The 25,876-nt window shown below is 47.9% G+C and overlaps 1 protein-coding gene across 1 annotated transcript in view; it reads left to right on the top strand.

The window, feature by feature from the left end:
• The first annotated feature begins 3,148 nt into the window (after positions 1 to 3,148).
• smc2 (structural maintenance of chromosomes 2) overlaps positions 3,149 to 25,876 on the top strand; it is a 74,825-nt gene continuing 52,097 nt past the window's right edge. The window contains 4 exon segments of the mRNA XM_085992963.1: positions 3,149 to 3,554; positions 13,719 to 13,868; positions 20,891 to 21,013; positions 24,589 to 24,627. Of these exon segments, the coding sequence (XP_085849089.1) occupies positions 3,387 to 3,554; positions 13,719 to 13,868; positions 20,891 to 21,013; positions 24,589 to 24,627 (480 nt within the window). The 5' untranslated portion in view covers positions 3,149 to 3,386.

The raw sequence follows: 25,876 nt of genomic DNA, 5'->3' as shown, positions 1-25,876 counted from the left end.
TTCAATTCTGGGCACCGCACTTTAGGGAGGATGTCAAGGCCTTAGAGAGGGTGCAGAAAAGATTTACGAGAATGGTTCCAGGCATGAGGGACTTCAGTTACCTGGATAGACTAGAGAAGCTGGGGTTGTTCTCCTTAGAGCGGAGAAGGCTGAGAGGAGGTTTGATAGAGGTATTCAAAATCATGAGGGGTCTGGACAGAGTAGAGAGAAACTGTTCCCATTGGCAGAAGGGTCGAGAACCAGAGGACACAGATTTAAGGTGATTGGCAAAAGAACCAAAGGCGACATGAGGAAAAACATTTTTATGCAGCGAGTGGTTAGGATCTGGAATGCACTGCCTGAAAGGTTGGTGGAGGCAGACAGGGAATTGGATAAGTACCTGAAGGAAAAACATTTGCAGGGCTATGGGGAAAGGGTGGGGGAGTGGGACTAGCTGAAGTGCTCTTGCAGAGAGCAGGTATGGGCTCGACGGGCTGAATGGCCTCCTTCTGTGCTGTAATCATACTATGATTCTAGGTGATTGTTATCAATCTATATAATATACACCTGTCTTATGAAAGCTTTGTTTTTGAATTCCTAGTATTTTCACTTCCGGACCAATAAACTCTCATGTATGCCAACCAGAAAAGACTAGCAAAAGCTACCAAAAAGCTGGCACAGCCCCCAAAAAACTGACAACTCAAAAGCAGCTCTGAATATAGACCTATGACACATGAAGGCAAGTGGCTGTGAATTACGGGGTCCCTGCTTCCTCCCTGGAAGAGCGAGGAGTGGGAGTCCCGCCACTTGCAGTCATGGACAATGACACCATGCCCAATCCCAGGGATGTACAGGTTTGGTGCATCGTGCCTCCAAACTGCAGTCCATTAGCTATGGAAGAGAGTGACATTAACACAGCAGCGTCCAGGAGATTCATCTTTAATTCCTGGAGACTCCAGGACAATCCTGGAGGGTTGATAAATGGTAACCCTAGCCAATCGTCCCACCTAACCCCAGGATCCTTGCTCAGTGCCCTGAATCCACCCTTTCAGATGAGATGTTAAACCGAGGCCCCATCTGCCCTCCCAGGTTGACGTAAAAGAACCCATGATATTATTTTGAAGAAGTGCAGGGGAGTTCTCCTAGGTGTCCTGGCTAATATTTATCCCTCAACCAACATCACTAAAACAGATTATCTGGTCATTATCACATTGCTGTTTGTGGGACCTAGCTATATTTAAATTGGCTGCCGTGTTTCCCTACATTACAACAGCGACTACACTTCAAAAAGTCCTTCATTGACTGTGAAGCGCATTGGGACATGCTAGACTCTAAGCTCTGGAATTCCCTCCCTAATCCTCGCCGTCTCTGTACCTCTGTCTCCTCCTTTAAGATGTTCCCTAAAACCTACCTTTTTGGCCAGTTTTTGATCATCTGCACTAATATTTCCTTATATAGCACGGTGTCAAAACCACTTCTTTGAAGCGCTTTGGAACGTTTTACTGCATTAAAGGCACTATATAAATGCAAATTATTTCTTTCATAGCCCAAATTGTCCGAGATAATTCCTTTGTGGGTCATGGCAGGACAAGTGCAAATCAAGGTCTGCTGGACAGTGCAGGAGATTGAGAGAAGTCTATTACTCTTAGAAGGCTGTGCATACATTCTGTGCATGTAGATGTAGGATATTTTACTTGTGGGGGGAAGTCTAAAACTAGAGGTCATAAATATAAGATAGTCACTAATAAATCCAATAAGGAATTCAGGAGAAACGTCTTTACCCAGAGAGGGGTTAGAATGTGGAACTCGCTACCACAGGAAGTAGTTGAGGCAAATAGCATAGATGCATTTAAAGGGAAGCTAGATAAACACGAGGTAGAAAGGAGTAGAAGGATATGCTGAAATAAAAACAGAAAGTGCTGGAAACACTCAGCAGGTCAAGGCAGCATCTGTAGAGAGAGAAACAGAGTTAACATTTCAGGTCGATGACCTTTCGTCAGAACTGGAAAAAGTTAGAGATGTAACAGATTTTAAGCAAACGCAGGGAAAGGGGGAGGGGAGGAAAGAACAAAAGGGAAGGTCTGTGATAGGATGGAAGGCAGGAGTGATTAAATGATAAAAGGTATGATCACAGGAAATCACAGGAACCCCACAGTGCAGATAGAGGCCATTTCGGCCCATCGAGCCTGCACCGACACATATCCCACCCTATCCCCGTAACCCCACGTATTTAATCCCCCTAACACTAAGGGTCAATTTATCATAGCCAATCAACCTAACCCGCACATCTTTGGACTGTGGGAGGAAACCGGAGCACCCGGAGGAAACCCACGCAAACACGGGGAGAATGTGCAAACTCCACACAGACAGTCGCCCGAGGCCGGATTCGAACCCGGGTCCCTGGCGCTGTGAGGCAACAGTGCTAACCACTATGCCACCGTGCTGCCCATGATGTGCGGGTTAGGTTGATTGGCCATGATAAAAAAAAAATTGGCCCTTAGTGTTAGGGGGGATTAAATATGTGGGGTTACGGGGATAGGGCTTGGGTGGGATGGCTGTCGGTGTAGGGACCGGGTGCTAGGGTTTGGATGATCAGCCATGATCTCGTTGAATGGCGGAGCAGGCTCGAAGGGCCGAATGGCCTACTCCTGTTCCTAGTTTCTATGTTTCTATGTTTACAAAGCAAAACGAGATGGTAACGGGAGAAGTAAAGAAACAAAATATGGGTCTAGAAGAGGCGTAAATGGGAATGGCAGAATCATCAACAGCTGTAATACGAAAAAATGGGGGCAGAGATTATAGTCTGAAATTGTTGAATTCGATATTGAGTCCAGAAGGCTGTAAAGTGCCTAATCGAAAGATGAGGTGCTGTTCTTCGAGCTTATTTGTTGGAACAGTGTAAGAGGCTGAAGTCAGAGTGGAAGTGGAGCGGAGAATTAAAGTGGGCCGAATGACCTGTTTCGACCCTGTAAATTCTATGCACTATTCTAGGTAACACATTCACAGCGGCCCCTTTAAGAACAGCTCCCAACGGGTCCGCAGATGAAATAGGTTGACGTCACGGCCACAGGACCCGCCCCTTATCCGTGACGTCATGCCATTCGGCCCGAAGCCCCCGTGTTGAGGTCGGCGCAGGATTTGCCCGAAACAGGAAAATAATTCATTATTTTTAGAATACAAGTCCGCTGAAAGTGCAACATTTCCCGTACGTTGCATTAAAAGTTTAAAAAATATACATAAACGGATACAATAAGTGTACAGCTGTTTGGGGGGGGGTGCTGACACTTTGAACTAACGGCCGGTGATTGGCGCCAAAATTCAAAGCGACGGCTGAAGCGCGAGCGGCGGATCGGGCTCCCAGCAGATTGAAAATTAAAGGCGGAATACAAAATAAATAACAAAGAAAGATGTACGTCAAGTCCATCATCATAGACGGCTTCAAGTCGTACGCGCAGAGAACAGAAATCAACGGCTTCGACCCGCTCTTTAACGCCATCACCGGCCTGAACGGCAGCGGCAAATCCAACATCCTGGACTCCATCTGCTTCCTGCTGGGGATCAGCAACCTGTCCCAGGTCAGTGCCTCTATCCATCCCCAGCACCCTGTCCCAGGTCAGTGCTTCTCCCCATCCCCAGCACCCTGTCCCAGGTCAGTGCCTCTCTCCTTCCCCAGCACCCTGTCCTAGGTCAGTGCCTCTCCCCATCCCCAGCGCCCTGTCCCAGGTCAGTGCCTCTCCCCTTCCCCAGCACCCTGTCCCAGGTCAGTGCCTCTCCCCATCCCCATCCCCATCCCCAGCGCCCTGTCCCAGGCCAGTGCCTCCCCAGCGCCCTGTCCCAGGTAAGTGCCTCTCCCCATCCCCAGCGCCCTGTCCCAGGTCAGTGCCTCTCCCCATCCCCAGCGCCCTGTCCCAGGTCAGTGCCTCTCCCCAGCGCCCTGTCCCAGGTCAGTGTCTCTCCCCTTCCCCAGCACCCTGTACTAGGTCAGTGCCTCTCCCCATCCCCAGCGCCCTGTCCCAGGTCAGTGCCTCTCCCCATCCCCAGCGCCCTGTCCCAGGTCAGTGCCTCTCCCCATCCCCAGCGCCCTGTCCCAGGTCAGTGCCTCTCCCCATCCCCAGCGCCCTGTCCCAGGTCAGTGCCTCTCCCCATCCCCAGCGCCCTGTCCCAGGTCAGTGCCTCTCCCCATCCCCAGCGCCCTGTCCCAGGTCAGTGCCTCTCCCCATCCCCAGCGCCCTGTCCCAGGTCAGTGCCTCTCCCCATCCCCAGCGCCCTGTCCCAGGTCAGTGCCTCTCCCCATCCCCAGCGCCCTGTCCCAGGTCAGTGCCTCTCCCCATCCCCATCCCCAGCGCCCTGTCCCAGGCCAGTGCCTCCCCATCCCCAGCGCCCTGTCCCAGGTCAGTGCTTCTCCCCAGCGACCTGTCCCAGGTCAGTGCCTCTCCCCATCCCCAGCACCCTGTCCCAGGTCAGTGCCTCTCCCCATCCCCAGCACCCTGTCCCAGGTCAGTGCCTCTCCCCATCCCCAGCACCCTGTCCCAGGTCAGTGCCTCTATCCATCCCCAGCACCCTGTCCCAGGTCAGTGCCTCTCCCCATCCCCAGCACCCTGTCCCAGGTCAGTGCCTCTCCCCATCCCCAGCACCCTGTCCCAGGTCAGTGCCTCTCCCCACCCCCCTGTCCCAGGTCAGTGCCTCTCCCCATCCCCAGCACCCTGTCCCAGGTCAGTGCCTCTCCCCATCCCCAGCACCCTGTCCCAGGTCAGTGCCTCTCCCCATCCCCAGCGCCCTGTCCCAGGTCAGTGCCTCTCCCCATCCCCAGCGCCCTGTCCCAGGTCAGTGCCTCTCCCCATCCCCAGCACCCTGTCCCAGGTCAGTGCCTGTCCCCTTCCCCAGCACCCTGTCCCAGGTCAGTGCCTCTCCCCATCCCCCTGTCCCAGGTCAGTGCCTCTCCCCATCCCCCTGTCCCAGGTCAGTGCCTCTCCCCATCCCCCTGTCCCAGGTCAGTGCCTCTCCCCATCCCCAGCGTCCTGTCCCAGGTCAGTGCCTCTCCCCATCCCCAGCGCCCTGTCCCAGGTCAGTGCCTCTCCCCATCCCCAGCGCCCTGTCCCAGATCAGTGCCTCTCCCCATCCCCAGCGCCCTGTCCCAGGTCAGTGCCTCTCCCCATCCCCAGCGCCCTGTCCCAGGTCAGTGCCTCTCCCCATCCCCAGCGCCCTGTCCCAGGTCAGTGCCTCTCCCCATCCCCCTGTCCCAGGTCAGTGCCTCTCCCCATCCCCCTGTCCCAGGTCAGTGCCTCTCCCCATCCCCCTGTCCCAGGTCAGTTCCTCTCCCCATCCCCCTGTCCCAGGTCAGTGCCTCTCCCCATCCCCAGCGCCCTGTCCCAGGTCAGTGCCTCTCCCCATCCCCAGCGCCCTGTCCCAGGTCAGTGCCTCTCCCCATCCCCATCCCCCTGTCCCAGGTCAGTGCCTCTCCCCATCCCCATCCCCCTGTCCCAGGTCAGTGCCTCTCCCCATCCCCAGCGCCCTGTCCCAGGTCAGTGCCTCTCCCCATCCCCAGCGCCCTGTCCCAGGTCAGTGCCTCTCCCCATCCCCAGCGCCCTGTCCCAGGTCAGTGCCTGTCCCCTTTCCCAGCGCCCTGTCCCAGGTCAGTGCCTCTCCCCATCCCCAGCGCCATGTCCCAGGTCAGTGCCTCTCCCCATCCCCAGCGCCCTGTCCCAGGTCAGTGCCTCTCCCCTTCCCCAGCGCCCTGTCCCAGGTCAGTGCCTATCCCCAGCGCCCTGTCCCAGGTCAGTGTCTCTCCCCACCCCCAGCTCCCTGTCCCAGGTCAGTGCCTCTCCCCATCCCCCTGTCCCAGGTCAGTGCCCCTCCCCATCCCCCTGTCCCAGGTCAGTGCCCCTCCCCATCCCCCTGTCCCAGGTCAGTGCCCCTCCCCATCCCCCTGTCCCAGGTCAGTGCCTCTCCCCATCCCCCTGTCCCAGGTCAGTGCCTCTCCCCATCCCCCTGTCCCAGGTCAGTGCCTCTCCCCATCCTCCTGTCCCAGGTCAGTGCCTCTCCCCATCCCCCTGTCCCAGGTCAGTGCCTCTCCCCATCCCCCTGTCCCAGGTCAGTGCCTCTCCCCATCCCCAGCGTCCTGTCCCAGGTCAGTGCCTCTCCCCATCCCCAGCGCCCTGTCCCAGGTCAGTGCCTCTCCCCATCCCCAGCGCCCTGTCCCAGATCAGTGCCTCTCCCCATCCCCAGCGCCCTGTCCCAGGTCAGTGCCTCTCCCCATCCCCAGCGCCCTGTCCCAGGTCAGTGCCTCTCCCCATCCCCAGCGCCCTGTCCCAGGTCAGTGCCTCTCCCCATCCCCAGCGCCCTGTCCCAGGTCAGTGCCTCTCCCCATCCCCAGCGCCCTGTCCCAGGTCAGTGCCTATCCCCAGCGCCCTGTCCCAGGTCAGTGTCTCTCCCCACCCCCAGCTCCCTGTCCCAGGTCAGTGCCTCTCCCCATCCCCCTGTCCCAGGTCAGTGCCTCTCCCCATCCCCCTGTCCCAGGTCAGTGCCCCTCCCCATCCCCCTGTCCCAGGTCAGTGCCCCTCCCCATCCCCCTGTCCCAGGTCAGTGCCCCTCCCCATCCCCTGTCCCAGGTCAGTGCCTCTCCCCATCCCCCTGTCCCAGGTCCGTGCCTCTCCCCATCCCCCTGTCCCAGGTCAGTGCCTCTCCCCATCCCCCTGTCCCAGGTCAGTGCCTCTCCCCATCCCCCTGTCCCAGGTCAGTGCCCCTCCCCATCCCCCTGTCCCAGGTCAGTGCCCCTCCCCATCCCCCTGTCCCAGGTCAGTGCCCCTCCCCATCCCCCTGTCCCAGGTCAGTGCCTCTCCCCATCCCCCTGTCCCAGGTCAGTGCCTCTCCCCATCCCCCTGTCCCAGGTCAGTGCCTCTCCCCATCCTCCTGTCCCAGGTCAGTGCCTCTCCCCATCCCCCTGTCCCAGGTCAGTGCCTCTCCCCATCCCCCTGTCCCAGGTCAGTGCCTCTCCCCATCCCCAGCGTCCTGTCCCAGGTCAGTGCCTCTCCCCATCCCCAGCGCCCTGTCCCAGGTCAGTGCCTCTCCCCATCCCCAGCGCCCTGTCCCAGATCAGTGCCTCTCCCCATCCCCAGCGCCCTGTCCCAGGTCAGTGCCTCTCCCCATCCCCAGCGCCCTGTCCCAGGTCAGTGCCTCTCCCCATCCCCAGCGCCCTGTCCCAGGTCAGTGCCTCTCCCCATCCCCAGCGCCCTGTCCCAGGTCAGTGCCTCTCCCCATCCCCAGCGCCCTGTCCCAGGTCAGTGCCTATCCCCAGCGCCCTGTCCCAGGTCAGTGCCCCCTCCCCTTCGCCAACCCCCAGCACCCTGTCCCAGGTCAGTGCCCCCTCCCCTTCGCCAACCCCCAGCACCCTGTCCCAGGTCAGTGCCCCGTCCCCGCCCCTCCAGCCCACCCCACCCTCCAGAGCGCTGCGTGACCATGCAGCTTAAAGGGAACATTGGTCGTAGGGCTGGAGGAGGTTACAGAGATAGGGAGGGGGTGAGGCCATGGAAGAATTTGAAAACCAGCCTGAGAATTTTAAAATCAAGGCTTTGCCAGAGCGGGAGCCAATGTAGGTCAGCGAGCACAGGGGTGATGGGTGAATAGGATTTGGTGCAAGTTAGGATGTGGGCAACAGGGGGATAAAGCCCAAAAGAAGCCTAACAAAAATCTTGTGTGAGGAAATAATAACAACTTGCATTTCTATAGCGCCTTTAATGTAGCAAAATGTCCCATCGCATGTCACAGGAGCGATTATCAATCAAAATTTCATTCTTTTTGGAATAATAAAGGTCTGGGAACAATAATACGCTAGCATGGACCAATTGGGCCGAATGGCCTGTCTCTGTGCTGTAACTACTTTGTAATATTTTTTTTTAATTTTTTTTTTTAAAGAACTTGCGTTTACATGTTGTTTTTACATAGGATGTACAGCACAGAAACAGGCCATTCGGCCCAACTGGTCCGTTCCAGAGTTTGTGCCACACGAGTAGGGTTGCAAAATTCTGGGAATTTTTAAAAGAGGAAATTTTCCACGGGAATTTTCGGGAATTTATGGGAATTTTGAGTTTTTTTGCACACTGATGGTTTTTGTCTCTGACCCTTATATTATCTTTGTCGTCAAAATAGACATACTGTTTCATACAAATAAAAACAGGCTTTCAAAACTTTATTTAGGTTATAATTTTGAACTTTATTGAACCCCCACAAAAAAGACCCATCTAAAATCAAATAAAAAGAGCGTCAGCTTATTTAGCCTGTAATTTGTTCTTATTTTGTCCCATTGAGTCTTCTACTCGTGAGTCTTCTACTCCTCATTGCTCCTCCCGATTCTCTGACTCTGGCTCTGACGTGTCCATTTCCTCCTCTGTGTCAGTGTCTAGCTGTGTGGTGGACACTTCTGTATCTGGCTCAATAAGTTGTAGGTTCGCCCGGATAGCCACCAGTTTCTCCACTCTTTTGTTAGTCAGCCTGTTGCGCACCTTTGTATGCGTATTCCCAAAAAGTGACCAGTTTCGTTCAGAGGCCGCTGATGAAGGTGGGATTTGGAGTATCACCGATGCAATAGGTGACAGGGCCTCAGATGCACAAAGTCCCTTCCACCAGGTATGTGCACTGATATGCTTGCATGATTCCCATATCCCATCCCCATTCCAAAGACCTTGCTTGGTAGAGAACTTTGCCAGACTTCCCAGAACTTTGCCCACATCCAGATTGAGATGGTGTGAGAGGGTAGAAATCACACTGTAAGCGCTGTTGATCTGTTCTCCAGAAAGTATTGGTCTCCCAACATGCTTTGGGTCCAGCATGTATGCTGCAGCATGAATCGGCTTGACACAAAATTCTTGACGCGTCTGTATGAATTGAACAATTGCCTTCTCCTCTGCTTTGAGCAGCAGGGATGTGGGTAGGGCAATGCTGATTTGTTCTTTTAAATCAGTAAAAAGCCTGAGAACATCTGACAAGACAGCGTCATCTCCTTCAATCTGAGCAATTGCAGATGCTACTGGTGAGAGTAGTTTAAGGCTGCTAACCACTCTCTCCCAAAACACATCATCCAGCAGTATTTTCTTGATGGTGGTTTCCATATCCCCAGACTGGGATATTGCCATTTCTTGCAGCGACTCCTTATCCTCCAGAAGGCTGTTGTACATTATGACACCACCCCATCTAGTGTTGTTGGGCAGCTTCAGTGTGGTGTTCTTGTTCTTTGTCATTTGCTTGGAGTTGTAGGTTGCTGCAACTACCTGTTTTCCCCTGACATACTTAACAACTTGCTTGGCTCTCTTGTACAGTGCTTCCATGGTTCTCAAACCCATGATGTCCTTGAGGAGCAGGTTAAGCCCATGAGCTGCGCACCCAATAGACGTAATATGAGGGTAGGCCTCCTCCACTTGAGCCCAAGCAGCCTTCATATTCGCAGCATTGTCAGTAACTACTGCAAAGACCTTTTGTGATCCAAGATCGTTGATGACCGCTTTCAGCTCATCAGCAACGTATGTGCTTGTGTGTCTGTTGTCCTTCGTGTCTGTGCTCTTGAAGAACACTGGGAGAGGAGTGGAGACGATGTAGTTTATGATGCCCTCCCCTCGTACATTTGGCCACCCATCTGAGATAACTGCACCACAGTCTGCCATCGCTATCGTTTCTTTGAGCTTTCCTTGGACTGTTACACTCAGCCTCCAGCAAATAAGTAGACAAAGCATGTCTGGTGGGAGGACAGTATGCAGGGCGAATAACATTGAAAAATCTCTTCCAGTACACATTGGCTGTGAGCATGAGGGGTGAGCCTGTTGCATATACAGCTCGAGCAAGGCACTCATCTGCATTCTTCTGGCTATGGTTATCCATTGTATCAAAGAACCTTCCAAGTGGGCCAGGAGTTGCTGATGATAAGGAGCCTGATGCTGAATGAGAACCATCATCTTCTTGAATGGAAGCAGAGGAACTCTGGGCTGACTGCTGTGAGCTTTGAGTGAAGTTGTTGCATTTGGATAAATGCTGCTGCATGTTTGTGGCATTCTTTACATATGGCTTTCTACAGTGTTTGCACATGTACACAGTCTTTCCATCTTTAATGCCTGGGGTAAAATGCTTCCACACATCCGACGGTAAACGTGGCACTGTTCTATGCAGAGATATAAAGGGCATTCATCTCTGTCGAACTGTGGTCGATCAGCACGATTGCAACAGGGTGAGTACATTTTTGCTGATGCTCCATGTGATGGAAGCATGACCTGTACACACACGACGCTACATCACCAATAGTGTATTATTTTGCATATTTTAAATTGAAGGACAACAGAGTTCAACAAGTGACTGGTTTATTTGGTATAAAGTCTGATTTACTTACTGCATCATCACAACATCAGCAGAAAACAAAATGACTTCCCTCAGGACCCCTAACCTGGATCTTAAAAAAACTATAGCAGTCTTACAGATGCCTGCAGGCCAATCACAATTCGATATGCAAATATTACAAATAGAGGGAGCTAATTGCTCATCCACTCATCCAACCAATCAGGACACATTTGTTCACAGTCACACACAAAACTTGTAATTATTAAAACAAGCCAAGTAAGAAGATAAACATATAATGATTAAGAAATTCCTTAATAATTAAGATTCCATCTCTAGATTCCATCTCTGTTAGTAATTTTAAGAGAGGACCTGTGGGGGGGAAAAAAAAGGAAGAAATACAAAAAAAACAAATATTCTGCTAGCATATGCTTTTTTGGGCAAAATTCCCAAGCTAAACTTCCCGTGGAAAATTTCTGGAAATTTACCGGAAACTTTCCACCCCTTTGCAACCCTACGGACACGAGCCTCCTCCCACTCTTCTTCAACTCACCCTATCAGAATAACCTTCTATTCCTTTCTCCCTTGTGTTTATCTAGCGTTCTCTTGAAATGCATCTATGCTGTTTGCCTCAACCATTCCCTGTGATAGTGAGTTCCACATTCTAACCACTCTGGCTAAAGAAGTTTCTCCTGAATTCCCTATTGGATTTATTGGTGACTTATCTGACAAAACTTATAACATTAAATATTACACCTTGTGTTGACTATTCCTTCCAGTCCCTGCGGTGCCCAGAGGTCAAGCGTACCGGTGGACACAGCGCACTCCTTTTCCAGGGCCACTGGGTGCGGACAAGGCTGTGGCAGGGAGGCAGGGAGGCAGGCAGCCAGAGAGACCACCACCACTACTACACCCGCCCTCCCCACCGGCCATGGGCTGCATGCAGTTGTTTTGAGAGCTGGTGGGTGGTACTTTTTATAAAAGAAATAAAAAAAAACCCATAAAGGCAACACAAGGTTGTCCCCAGCCCCCCCCCCTCAGTGTCATCAACCAAAACAAAAGTCCCCCCCCCCCCCACTTTAAAGCAAGCACAACTAATAAAGAACTTGACCATTAAACCAAAGGAAACTTTTAAAACTTGAAGAATAATCTGATCACCTAGTGTCAATTAAGCCATGAATCCCAGCAGTGCCCGCTGACCTTAAGCGCAGCGGCAGACACTGCGTGCTCCTTCTCCAGGGTCACCCGGGCGCGGACAAGTCCGCGGCGGAGAGAGCGGGCGGTGTTGAACTCTGCATCACTGCAACCAGCCTTCCAACTCCACAGACAGCAGCTGGTTATAAATAAAGAAGCTTTCACTTGCTGCATTCATCATAGAATCATACAGCACAGAAGGAGGCCATTTGGTCCATCATGCATGTGCTGGCTCTTTGAAAGAGCTGTTCAATTAGTCCCACTCCCCCTGCTCTTTCCCCATAGCCTTGCAAAATTTTCCCCCTTCAAGTATTTATCCTCTTAAGTTATTGTTGAATCTGCTTCCACCACAGGCAGTGCATTCCAGATCACAACAACTTGCTGAGTAAGTTTTTTACCCCTCATTTTTCCCCTGGTTCTTTTGTCAATAACTTAATTCTGTGTCCTCTGGTCATTAACTTAATTCTGTGTCCCCTTCTGCCATTGGAAATAGTTTCTCCTTGTATACTCTGTCAAAACCCTTCATGATTTTGAACACCTCTATGAAATCTCCCCTTTATCATCTCTGCTCTAAGGAGAACTACACCAGCTTCTCTGGTCTCGCCACGTAACTGAAGTATAAATAAAATAAAAGTCTAAATATTTAAACTAAATAAGGTTGTATGAATATTATACCCGACATTGGTCCACTAATTATATTTCCTAATCATTATACATACCAGCCTACAAAAACTCTCAAAACTTGACCAGCAGTTCCAAAAAAGCAGCCAGTTCACTATAAAAACAGAAAATGCTGAAATGCTCAGCAGGTGAGGCAGTATCTGTGGAGAGAGAAACAGAGTTAACACTGCAAGTCGATGACCTTTCATTATAATCACCAGCAACTCAAACAGCCCTGGAGATGGGCCTATGACCAGAACCACTGCTTTATGGTGATATACAATAGAGTGTTTTATTACGTGGGAGTCTAGTATTTTCACCAGTGTTTTGAGCTTATAGTTTACAATTTGTACCCACTGTGTGGGTGTGTTTTAAAAAAAAAAAATCTTGTGCAACATCATCCAAAAACATGTAAGATTCCACATATACGCTGATGACATCCAACTCTACCTTGCCACTATCTCTCTCGATCCCTCCATTGCATCTGATTTGTCACTCTGTCTGACATCCAGTACTGGATGAGCAGAAATTTCCTCCCAATTAAATATTGGGAAGACTGAAGCCATTGCTTTCGGCCCCCACCAGAAACTCTGTTCCCTAGCCACTTATTCCATCCCACTCTCTGGCCACTGTTTGAGGCTAAACCAGACTGTTCGCCAACCTCGCCATCCTATTTGATCCTGAGCTGAACTTCTGACCCCATATGCTCCCATCACCAAGACAGCCTATTTCCACCTCCGTAATATCATCCGTCTCCACCCATGCCTCAGCCCAATTGTGAGGTCCCGCGCAGGCTTCTCACGAGCGCTGAAGCTGGAACAGATACTGCGTGTGCGTGGCCGCACAGCAAATTTAAAGGGCCCGCGCAGGAAAAGAAATGAGAGGGAACATTGCCCATAAACCCCTATGTTCACTGACTTACTTTGGCTCCTGGTCCAAATTTAAAATTCTCAACCTTGTGTGCAAATCCCTCCGTGGCCTTGCATCTCCCTATCTCTAACCTCTTCTAGCCCTACAACCCTTCGAGAACTCTGCGTTCGTCCAATTCTATCCTCTTCTGCAACCCTGCTATCCATTGCCCTGCCATTGGCCTAGGCCCTAAGCTCTGGAATTCTCTAAACCTCTCCGTCTCTCTACCCCTTTTTCCTCCTTTAAGACGCTCCTTAAAAACCTACCTCTTTGACCAAGCTTTAGCTCACCTGTCCCAATATCTCCTTGTGTAGAATCTTATCAGATGCTTTCTAAAAGTAACTGGTGTCCTCGAAATGGAAATGTAATGCCACTTTTCACAGCAAGGGATAAAGGGAATGATCTTGCAGTAAGTTTAAGTTTATTAAGAGGTTTGTGTGTCTACTGTGTTTGTTTGGTGTATAGCAATTTAGAAATTATTTGAGTGGTAATCCAACAGGTTTTATGGAAACCAATGTCATTGACTGACTGAGTTAATTTGAATACTAATTAAACTGCTGTTTAATCAGATAGCAATATAAAACTCAAATAGTGTTTTAAATTTGAAAAGGTGTTGATGCTGAAACTTTCATTGACATACCTTTTTTGTTTTCTGTTATTAGGTGCGAGCCTCCAACCTTCAGGATTTGGTCTACAAAAATGGACAAGCAGGGATTACAAAAGCCACTGTTTCAATTACCTTTGACAACTTTGACAAAAAGCAAAGTCCTCTGGGCTTTGAGACACATGATGAAATTACAGTTTCAAGACAGGTATTTTTTCAATGTTATTCTATTTAAAATTCCACATTGCTAAAATGAAAACTTAGTGAGTTTTATTTAAAGATTTTTTTGTTTAGGTAACGCTGGGAGGTTAAACATTGAGTTGTTAGGAAGATTTCGGTGGAACATCCCCTTCGCCCTCTCTTTCCTCCTCTTTCCCCTCTCCTTCCATTCCCTTTTAGGCCCTTGAATCCCCGTTCTGTGTCGTGGGGTGGATTCTGTAGCACTGGCACAATAAATAATTGTGCACAAGTTGTAGTTCTCAACTTAATACCTGGCTGCTGGACCTTCCCTGTAGGTCAGGGAAGATGAATACAAGCCAACAATTGGGGCATCTGTGACCAGAAAGATGGCAACTTCTGCTTCCAGAGGAAGTATTTATATTTGCTACTAAGAGCACCACGGCCTTGAGGTAGTGGTAGAAATCACCTCTCTTAGTTTTGCTGTCTCCTGAAGCAGTAGTGTTGCCTTACAGCACTGCTGTGAAGTCAGGGTTGCTATTGGCAGCAGTGCTGTAAGAGGACACAAATGCAAATATAACTACTTGTTTTCACCTATGACTAGGATTGCAAGAGACTCAGGGCTGGTTCCCGACCTCATTACAGCCTTGGTCTAAACATGGACAAAGGAGTTGAATTCCAGAGGTGAGGTGAGAGTGACTGCCTTTGGCATCAAGGCAGCATTTGACTGAGTCTGGCATCAAGGAGCCCCAGTAAAACTGAAGTCAATGGGAATTAGGGTGGAGAAACTCTCCACTGGCTGCTGTCATACCTAGCACAAAGTAAGATGGTTGTGGTGATTGAAGGTCAATCATCACAGCCTCAGGACATCACTGCAGGAGTTCCTCAGGGCAGTGTCCTAGGCCCAACCATCTTCAGCTACTTCATCAATGACCTTTCCTCCAACATAAGGTCAGAGATGGGGATGTTCGCTGATGACTGCACAGTTTTCAGTGCCATTCACAACGCCTCAAATAATGAAGCAGTCCATGCCCGCATGCAAAAGACCTGGACGGTATTCAGGCTTGGGCTGATAAGTGGCAAGTAACATTTGCGCCACACAAGTGCCAGGCAATGACTATCTCCAACAAGCGAGCCTCTAACCACTGCCCCATGATATTCAACGGCATTACCATCGCCGAATCCCCCACCATCAACATCCTGGAGGTCACCATTGACCAGAAACTTAACTGGACCAGCCACATAAATACTGTGGCAACAAGAGCAAGTCAGAGGCTAGGTATTCTGCAGTGAGTGTCTCACCTCCTTCTGACTACCCAAAGCCTTTCCACCATCTACAGGAAACTTTGTTATATCCGGCACCGACGGGACCGAGCTGTTGCCGATCTATCAAAACTGCCGGACATACAAAGTTAATGTTGAAGCATATGGAGGTTTTCATCTCCGTATCTGACAACAAACACTGTTGCTTAGCAACAGCTTGTAAACAGTCGGCCCGTACCTTGGAAGCGTCTCTGTAGCTTAGCAACAGCTTCAGAGAGACTTTCCAGAGCCCGACTGTTGAAAACAAAGCCACGAGAAGAAAAAAAACCTAACAAAACGGCTCCTGATTTCTGCTGATAGATCGAGGTTTCCGGACATACAACCTCTGGATAAACCAAAGTTTCCTGTACAAGGCACAAGTAAGGATTGTGATGGAATACTCTCCACTTGCCTGGATGAGTGCAGCTCCAGCAACACTCAAGAAGCTCGACACCATTCAGGACAAATCAGCCCACATGATTGGCACCCCATCTACCACCTTCAACATTCACTCCCTCCACCACCGACGTACCGTGGCTGCAGTGTGTACCATCTACAAGATGCACTGCTGCAACTTGCCAAGGCTTCTTTGGCAGCACCTCCCAAACCTGCGACCTCTTCCACCTAGAAGGACAAGGGCAGCAGGCGCATGGGAACACCACCACCTCCAATTTCCCCTCCAAGTCACACGCCATCCTGACTTGGAAAGATATCACCGATCCTTCATCGTCACTGGGTCAAAATCTTGGAACCCCCTCCCTAACAGCACTGTGGGAGTACCTTCACCACACAGACTGCAGCGGTTCAAGAGGGTGGCTCACCACCACCTCGAGGGCAATTAGGGATGGGCAATAAATGCTGGCCTTGCCAGCGACGCCCACATCCCATGAACGAATTAAAAAAAAATATTTTGATTTTACACTCACATTTCTGTTGTGTTTAGTGTTGCAGACTCCATCCGCAAATCTTTGCAATCTGTGAACCAAAGTGTGACCATGCACAATATTGGGTAATGTCGCAAACCCAGGAGTTGAACAGAAATGCCTGTAGTGCAGTTAGCTTACTGGATATGTCTGAAGCTGTCTTGTGAGCTAGACTTGGGAGAAAGTGATGGAATAAACACTCAACATTTTTTAGGCTACAAACTATGAAACCAGTTTATTAAAAGTAGCAGCAGACAATATAGCAGATTGCAGTTCACATAATTTGACCTATATCGCATCAATACAAGAAAAATAACAAACCATGCAACCCTTTTCTAATCCCCTCAGGAGCACTAGCCCTCAATCAGAATCCGTAACATAACTTATACAGATGGTTTCATTGGACCCATAGAATCTCCAGCCCCTGTCTTTAATAGCTGGAGAAAGTGCATCTTGGACAGTCTATCTGTCCCATACTGAAAGTCAACCAAGAACAAAGGAAATCAAATATGTATTAGGGTTGATAAACTATGTAGGACTGTTTCACCTTGTATTTTACAGCTGGAGAATTAAGTTCTTCATCTTGGGTCTGAAGGATAACGATAGATTTATGAACATAATAAGGACGTAAGAATTAGGAGTAGGCCATATGGCCCCTCGAGTCTGCTCTGCCATTCAATAAGATCATGGCTGATCTTCTACCTCAACTCCACTTTCCTGCCTGATTTCCATATCCCTTATTTCCCCTAGAGCCCAAAAATCTATATCTCAGTCTTGAATATACTCAACAATTCAGCATCCACAGCCCCCTGAGGTAGAGAATTCCAAAGATTCACAACCCTCTGAGTAAAGAAATTCCTCCTCATCTCAGTCTTAAATGGCCGACCGCTTATCCTGAGACTATGCCCCCTAATTCTAGATTCTTCAGCCAGGGGGAAACAATCTCTCAGCAATTACCCTGTCAATCCCCCTCAAAATCTTATGTTTCAATGAGAGCACCTCCCTCTTCTAAACTCCAGAGAGTATAGGCTCAATCTCTCCTCATAGGGCAACCCTCTTATCCCAGGAATCAGTCTATTGAACCTTTGTTGCACTGCCTCTAAGTATTCCCTTCCTCAGATAAGGAGACCAAAACTGCACAGTACTCCAGGTGTGGTCTCGCCAAAGCCCTGTACAATTGTGGCAAGACTTCCTTACTCTTGTACTCCAACCCCCTTGCAATAAAGACCAACATGCCATTTGCCTTCCTAATTGCTTGCTGTACCTGCATGCTAATTCTCATGTATGAGGGCACCTAATTATCTCTGAACACCAACACTTAATAGTTTCTCTCCATTTAAAAAAATTCTGTTTTTCTATTCTTCCTACCAAAGTGAATAACCTCACATTTCCCCATATTATACTCCATCTGCCACCTTATTGCCCACTTAATTAACCTGTCTATATCCCTTTGCAGGCTCTTTATGTCCTCATGGCTTACTTTCCCACCTAGCTTTGTATCGTCAGCAAACTTGGATACATTACACGGGGTCCCTTCATCTAAGTCATTATTATAAATTGTAAATAGCTGAGGCCCCAACACTGATCCTTGCGGCACCCCACTCGTAACAGTCTGCCAACCTGAAAATGACCTGTTTGTCCCTACTCTCTGTTTTCTGTCTGTTAACCAATCCTCTATTCATCATGCTAATATATTACCTCCAACCCCATAAGCCCTTATCTTGCGTAACAACCTTTTATGTGGCACCTTATCGAATGCCTTTTGGAAATCCAAATATACTACATCCACCGGTTCCCCTTTATCTACCCTGCTAGTTACATCCTCAAAAACTCTAATTAATATGTCAAACACAATTTCCCTTTCATAAAACTATGTTGACTCTGCTTAATCATATTATGATTATTTTTCTCCCTTCCATTCCCATTCTGACGTTTCCACGTTTGATCTCCTGCAGTGCTCCAGCCTTGTACAAGGCAAATGTCAGGAACAGAAACTGATTTTCCTTCAGGACAGTCAGCAGCTCTGTGAACTTTGACATTAGCAACTCCAGCCCTCTGTTACTTCCACCTCTAGGAAAGAAAGAACATACATTTATATAGGTACGATAGCAAAATACTGCAGATGCTGGAAATCTGAAATAACAACAGAAAATGCTGGAAAAACTCAGCAGGCCAGGCAACATCCGTGGAGAGAGAAATAGAGTCAATGTTTCAGGTCGAAACTCTTTGTCAAGACAAAGGGTTTCGACCTGAAATGTTAACTCTGTTTCTCTCTCCACGGATGTTGCCTGGCCTGCTGAGTTTTTCCAGCATTTTCTGTTGTTGTTATACATTTATATAGTGTGTTTCACAACCTTGGGGTTTCCCAAAACACTTTACAGCCAATTAAGTACTTTTGAATGTAGTCAGTGTTCCCCGTAATTTTTTTTGGGCTGCGTAGCTCATTCAAAATACCGCACATGCGCGGTTTTTCTATTTAAAAGCTGGCAAGCCGGCTGTGCGAGACCCCCTGGAGCGTGGCCGCGCAGCTTAAAGGGAACATAGGTCACTGTTGTAATGTAGAAAAATGTGGCAGCCATATTGGGGAAAGTGAGATCCCAAAACAATGAGTTAAATGACCAGATAATCTGTTTTTGTGATGTTGCTTGAGGGGCAAATGTTGGCCAGAATGCTGGGAGAACGTCCATGGAATGTGGAAGGGAGTGATTTGATTGAGGTTTTTAGGATTTTGAAAGGAATTGATGGGCTAGACAGAGAGAAACTGTTTCTGCTGGTGGGGGGAGTCTAGGACAAGGGGACACAACCTTTAAAATCAGAGCCAGGCCATTCAGGAGAAAAGTTAGTAAACATTTCTTCACACACAGGGTGGTAGAAGTGTTGAATTTTCTCCCACAAAAAGGAGTAGATCCTAGCTCAATTAATCATTTTAAACCTGAGGTCGATAGACTTTTGTTGGCCAAGAATATTAAGGGGTATGGAGCCAAGGCGGGTGGATGGAGTTAGGATACATATAGTCATGTTCTCATTAAATGGTAGAACAGGCTCAAGGGGCTGAATGGCCTACTCCTGTCCCTTTGTTCACCCTTCTCTGCACTTCCCTGTCAGTTTCTCCTATTCACGTACCACCTTGTTTCCTTTCATTTATGGAGCTTTCTATTGTCTTTTCTCAGATGACCATTATATATCTTCCATGGCTTTTTAACCTCTTTCAGCTTTTTTGGAAAATAAAGTCTGTTCACCGACTATGTCCCCTGTAAGCTGCACTTTGTTCTGCGCGGCCTGTTTCTTTTAATGCGCAGTCCCTTTAAATTTCTGCGCATGCACAGTATTTACAATGGAAAAGCTGGTAAGCGGCCTGCGTGGGACCTTGCAGATTGCTGCGCGGCCATGCAGCTTGGAGGGAACATTGTTCACAGGCTATTAAATCCATTAGCTGGCTTTTTTAATTCATTCACGGGATGTGGGTGATGATGGTGGTGAACCGCCTTCCTAAACCGCTGTAATCCGTATGGTGACTGTACTCCCACAGTGCTGTTAGGGAGTTCCAGGATTGTGACCCAGTGACCATGAAGGAACGGCAATATATTTCCAAGTCAGGATTGTGTATGATTTGGAGGGGTACTTGGAGGTGATGGTAGAGGTCACTGGTTTGGGAGGTGCTGTCGAAGAAGCCTTGGCGAGTTGCATCTTGTAGATGGTACACATTGCATCTACGGTGCGCCAGTAGCCACAGTATTTCTGTGGCTGGTCCAGCTAAGTTTCTGGCCAATAGTGATCTCCAGGATGTTGATAGTGGAGGATTCGACAATGGTAATGCCATTGAATGTGAAGGGGAGGTGGTTAGACACTCTCTTGTTGGAGATGGTCATTACCTGGCACTTGTGTGGCGTGAATGTACTTGCCACTTATCAGCCCAAGCCTGAATATTATCCCGGTCTTGCTGCATGTGGGTACGGACTGCTTCATTACCTGAGGAGTTGCGAATGCAACTGAACACTGTGCAAACATCAGCAAACATCCCCACTTCTGACCTTATGGGAGGGCAGGTCATTAATGAAGCAGCTGCAGATGGTTGGGCCTAGGACACTGCCCTAGTAATAGTAGTTAACATACCTGACTCTTGATCTTTACTATTGTAGTTCTGAAAGGCTGCAATGGTAAAGATTATTAACAAGCCTACTGCGTATTTTCAACACTTTGTTTTAATTTCAGTTTTCCAACATTTGCAGCTTTCTCTTGACCTTTACCTGTTCTTCCATTTTCTCTCCTCTTTGATATGGGCAATGTTATAAACGAGCTATCTTGTCTTTTTCAGTTCTCATGAAAAGTCTCTGCCTAAAATATTAATGTATTTTTTTCAGATTTTGTTGGACCTCCTATTTTGTGTTTATATTTCTAATTCAAACATTTTAAAAACTTTTTTTTAATCTGTTTTATGTAAGCCATTCTTAAAAGTGCATTAAGATAAATATATTTTTACAAAGTGTGTTTTACAAGCAGCCCTAATTGAAATCAATTTCCAGGATTAGATATTGCACAAACTCATTAAACAACATCGATCACTTATTTTTCTAATCCTGGACTGTCAGTGGAATTAATTAGTGTTTATCTGATGAAATGGGATGAAAGTGGTTAAATTGTCTGAGGAATTCACCATTCTGTTGCTATTGCGCTGTGACTTATATAAGAGATTGTTATGTAGGTTTTAAGGATTTTTATGGTCTTCAGATTTCTACACCAATTGCACTTCAATCATTAAAAAAAAAAGCTGTGTTTTTAAAATCATTGTATTCGTATTGCAAGGCATTTAAAACTATTCATTTTTCAGGTGGTAATTGGTGGGAGAAACAAGTACCTAATTAATGGTGTGAATGCAAACAACACCAGAGTGCAAGATCTCTTCTGTTCAGTCGGCCTGAACGTCAACAACCCGCACTTCCTTATCATGCAGGTTTGTACATTTAGATGCAAGTGCTTTTCATTCAGCAGTACATTGAGCCAAGAAATGTGGGATCTAATTTTTGTGTACTAAATAGTTAAGAACTAGTGCAAATCTTGCCAGAATGCTGTGCTATATAACACTCTGATTTGTTGGAATATTTACATAATTATTCACAGCTTCATGATGATTTGGAAAAGTGCAGGGAATACACTAATAATGGAGTGGAAAATTGTGTGTAGGAGAAATTGAGAGGGATGTAGACAATTAAAGATTTAGGCCTCAGCTCAAGTATTGTGTTCAATTCTGGGCACCACACTTTAGGAAGGATGTCAAGGCCTTAGACAGGGTACGAAAGGGATTTACTAGAATGGTACCAGGGATGAGGGACTTCAGTTATATGGAGAGACTGGAGAAGCAGGGGTGGTTCTCCTGAGCAGAGAAGGTTAAGGGGAGATTTAATGGAGGTGTTCAATGTCATGAAGGGTTTTGATAGAGTAAATAAGGAGAAACGGTTTCCAGTGACAAAAGGGTCGGTAACCAGAGGACACAGATTTAAGGTGATTGGCAAAAGAACCAGAGGCGACATAAGGAAACATTTTTTTACACAGCGAGTTGTTGGGAGTGGGACTAATTGGATAGCTCTACCAAAGAGCCGGCACAGGCACAATGGGCTGAATGGCACCTCGTACTATGGGTGATGGACTTTAATATTCATTACTAAGCGTGGCTAAGTAACACCACCTCTGACCGAGCTGGCTGAGTTTGAAGGACATAGCTGCCAGACTGGGCTTGCCACATGTGGTTAGAGAATCAACAAATGGGAATAAGTTACTTGACCAGTCCTCGCCAATCTACCTCTCACAGATGCGTCTATCCATGACAGTATTGGTAAGAATTGCCACTGCACAGTCTTTGTGGAGACCAAGTTCCGCCTTTACACTGTGGAGACCAAGTTCTGCCTTTACACTGAGGACGCCCTCCATCGTGTTGTGTGCTACTATACCCGTACTAAGTGGAGTAGATTAAGAACCGATCTAGTAGTTCAAAAGTGGGCATGCATGAGGAGTTGTGGGCCATTACACATGGACATGATTATGATCTGGCGTTTAGGCCAGAACAACAACAACAGCTTGCATTTATATAGTGCCTTTAACATAGTAAAACGTCCCAAGGTGCTTCGCAGGAATGTTATCAAAAAATTTGACACAAGCCAAATAAGGAGATATTAGGGCAGATGCCCGAAAGCTTGGTCAAAGAGGTAGGTTTTAAGGAGCGTCTTCTAGGAGGAGAGAGAGGTGGAGAGGCGGTGAGATTTAGGGAGGAATTTCCAGAGCTTAGGGCCTCGGCAGCTGAAGGCACGGCCGCTAATGGTGGAGCGATTAAAATCAGAGATGCGTAAGAGGCCAGAATTGGAGGAGCGCAGAGATCTGAGGGTTGTAGGGCTGGAGGAGGTTAGAGATAGGGAGGGGTGAGGGCATGGAGGGATTTGAAAACCATTTTAAAATCGAGGCGTTGCTTAACCAAGAGGCAATGGCGGTCAGAACGGGACTTGGTGCAAGTTAGGATACGGGCAGCAGAGATTTGGATGAGCTTCAGTTTATGGAGGGTGGAAGATGGGAGGCCGGCCAGGAGAGTGTTGGAATAGTGAAATCTAGAGGTAACGTAGGCATGAATGAGGGTTTCAGCAGCAGATAAGCTGAAGTACGGGTGGAGTCGGGCGATCGTTACGGAGTTGGAAATAGGCGGTCTCAGTGATGGCGCGGGTCTGTGGTCGGCAGCCCATCTCCGGGTCAGATACAACACCAAGGTTGTGAACAGTTTGGTTCAGCCTCAGACTGATGACGGAGAGAGGGATGGAGTCGGTGGCTCGGGAATGGAGTTTGTGGCGGGGACCGAAGACAGTGGCTTCAGTTTTCCCAATATTTTGTTGGAGGAAATTTCTGCTCATCCAGTGCTGGATGCTGGACAAGCAGTCTGACAATTTAGAGACAGCGGAGAGGTCGACACAGGTGGTGGTGAGATAGAGCCAGGTGTCGTCAGCGTACATGTGGAACCTGTTTTCGGATGATGTTGCTGAGAGGCAGGATGTAGATGAGAAACAGGAGGGTGCCAAGGATAGATCCTTGGGCGACACCAGAGGTCACGATGCGGGAGCGGGAAGAGAAGCCATTGCAGGTGATTCTCTGGCTACGATTAGATAGATAAGAATGGAACCAGGCAAATGCAGTCCCACCCAGCTGGACTACGGTGGAGAGGCGTTGGAGGAGGATGGTGTGGTCAACCGTGTCAAAGGCTGCAGACCGGTCGATAAGGACAAGGAGGGATAGTTTACCAGTCACAGTCACATAAGATGTCATTTGTGACTTTGATAAGGGCCGTTTCAGTGCCGGGGCAGGGGCAGGAACCAGATTGGAGTGATTGAAAGATGGAGTTCCATGTGGGAGGTGTTGTACTGCAAGTCCTGCATCATTTGAATATTTTAAATTCCTGTCTTTCAGAAAGGAATTTCCTGCACTCATCATCTCTCTTTAGCACCCCACTCCACGGTGTAAAATGTAATTTTTCTTTAAAGAGAAAAATCTATAATCCAGATATTGCTGAACAGAATTTCTGTTGACACTGGATCAAGTCACTGTTTGAAACCATGAGATTATACAAGCTTTGTTTCTAAAAAGAGCTGTGCAAGCCCTGCCTGCATCAGTAAGAAACTGCGTCTTTCCACTTATAGCTGTAGCAGGGGTGCTATACCACTATTTAAATATGGGATGTGCATTGTCGAGCTACAGGCTTAATGAGGTTAGTGACGACAAAGAAATTAAACTGTTTTCTTTTCCATCATGGCTATTCCAAATGATGCATCAATATATAGTGCTTGAAATGATAATTAAACATTTTTGGGGGAAAATGATAGCACAGCCTGGTGATGGTTTGACATGTGACATGGAGTGGGATGAATGATGGTTTATGTTCATGATATCGCTAATTCTAGCTTGGTCATCAGGTGAAGCCCCTGAGTTGGGAGGGAAAATTCGATAAGCAGTCACTCCAGACTGTTCGACAACTAATCAAGGCTTGAGCGCCCTTCTCGGAATTTGGAGCAGTGCTCTGCCTGCTCTCATCACCAAAAAATGCAGTAGGGCCAGGGGAATCCTAATGAAAGTGGAGAGGAGAAAGTAATAGATGGAGGAAAAATATAACCAATTAGCGAATCGGACACACAAAATTGTGTAATCTCCCCCTTGTATTCAGGAAAGCTTCCTACTTTACAAGTATTATAGCACGTTATGTCATGTGCATGTCTGAATTGCAGATCATAACGCAAGAGTTTATTTTGCATACACTGCTGCACTCAGGTATTGCTGATTGTAAGTTATATAAGGGTTTCAAAGCGTGTGATCCTTTTAAAATTTGTGTTTTTATTGGAAATGTGTTAATGAATTTAATCAAACATATGGTATTAAAAATGTTATATGCAGTTGTATGTTTGAATATTGAAAAGGTGGCAACATTTTAATTGAAAATCATTTCTTACATTTTACAGATGCTGTGCTAAGTTTTTAAAATAAAATTCATTTTGCTTTTAGGGCCGTATCACTAAAGTTCTGAATATGAAGCCTCCAGAAGTAAGTATTCTAGTTTGTGCCTGTCTCCTGATACCATGAATTATCTGTATAACCCATAATCTACATCCTAGGGTACTTAAGGAAGTGGCCCTGGAGATAGTAGATGCATTGCTGGTCATCTTCCAGAACTCGATTGGAGGGTAGCTAATGTTACCCCACTATTCAAAAAAGGTGGTAAAGAAAAAGCGGGGAATTATAGACCGGTAAGCCTGACATCGGTAGTGGGGAAAATGCTAGAGTCCATTATAAAAGATGTAATAGCAGAGCACTTGGAAAGCAGTGACAGGATCGGACAAAGTCAACATGGATTAACAAAAGGTAAATCGTGCTTGACTAATCTACTGGAATTTTTTGAGGATGTAACTGGTAAAATAGATAAGGGAGAACCAGTGGATGTGGTGTATTTCGACTTTCAGAAGGCTTTTCATAAGGTCCCGCATCAGAGATTAGCATGCAAAATTAAGGCACATGGGATTGGGGGCAAGGTATTGACTTGGATAGAGAACTGGGTGGCAGATAGAAAGCAAAGAGTTGGAATAAACGGGTCGTTTTCTGAGTGGCAGGCAGTGACTAGTGGGGTACCGCAAGGATCGGTCCTAGGACCCCAGCTGTTCACAATATATATTAATGATCTGGACGAGGGAATTGGACGTAGTATCTCCAAATTTGCAGACGACACAAAGCTGGGTGGGAGAGTATGCTGTGAGGAGGATGTCGTGAAACTCCAGTACGATTTGGACAGGTTGGGTGATAGGGCAGAAACATGACAAATGCACTATAATGTGGATAAATGTGAGGTTATCCACTTTGGTGGCAAAAACAGGAAGGCAGATTATTATTTGAATGGCAATAGATTGGGAGAAGGGGAAGTGCAACGAGACCTGGGTGTTCTTGTGCACCAGTCACTGAGGGTAAGCATGCAGGTGCAGCAGGCGGTTAAGAAGGCAAATGGTATGTTGGCCTTCGTAGCAAGAGGGTTCGAGTACAGGAACAAGGATGTCTTGCTGCAGTTGTACAGGGCCTTGGTGAGACCACATCTCGAGTATTGTGTGCAGTTTTGGTCGCCTTATCTGAGGAAGGATGTTCTTGCCATGGAAGGAGTGCAGCGAAGATTCACCAGGCTGATACCTGGGATGGCAGGAATGACGTATGAGGAGAGATTGTGTCGATTGGGCTTATACTCACTGGAGTTTAGAAGATTGAGAGGGGATCTCATCGAAACCTATAACATTCTGTCGGGCCTGGACAG

This window comes from Somniosus microcephalus, chromosome 1 (genome assembly GCF_052327205.1).
Source record: "Somniosus microcephalus isolate GS21.2 chromosome 1, FLI_Smic_1.0, whole genome shotgun sequence".
Classification (NCBI taxonomy): Eukaryota; Metazoa; Chordata; class Chondrichthyes; order Squaliformes; family Somniosidae; genus Somniosus; species Somniosus microcephalus.
The sequence above is the reverse complement of the archived record's forward strand: the minus strand, read 5'-3'. Positions and strand labels throughout refer to the sequence as shown.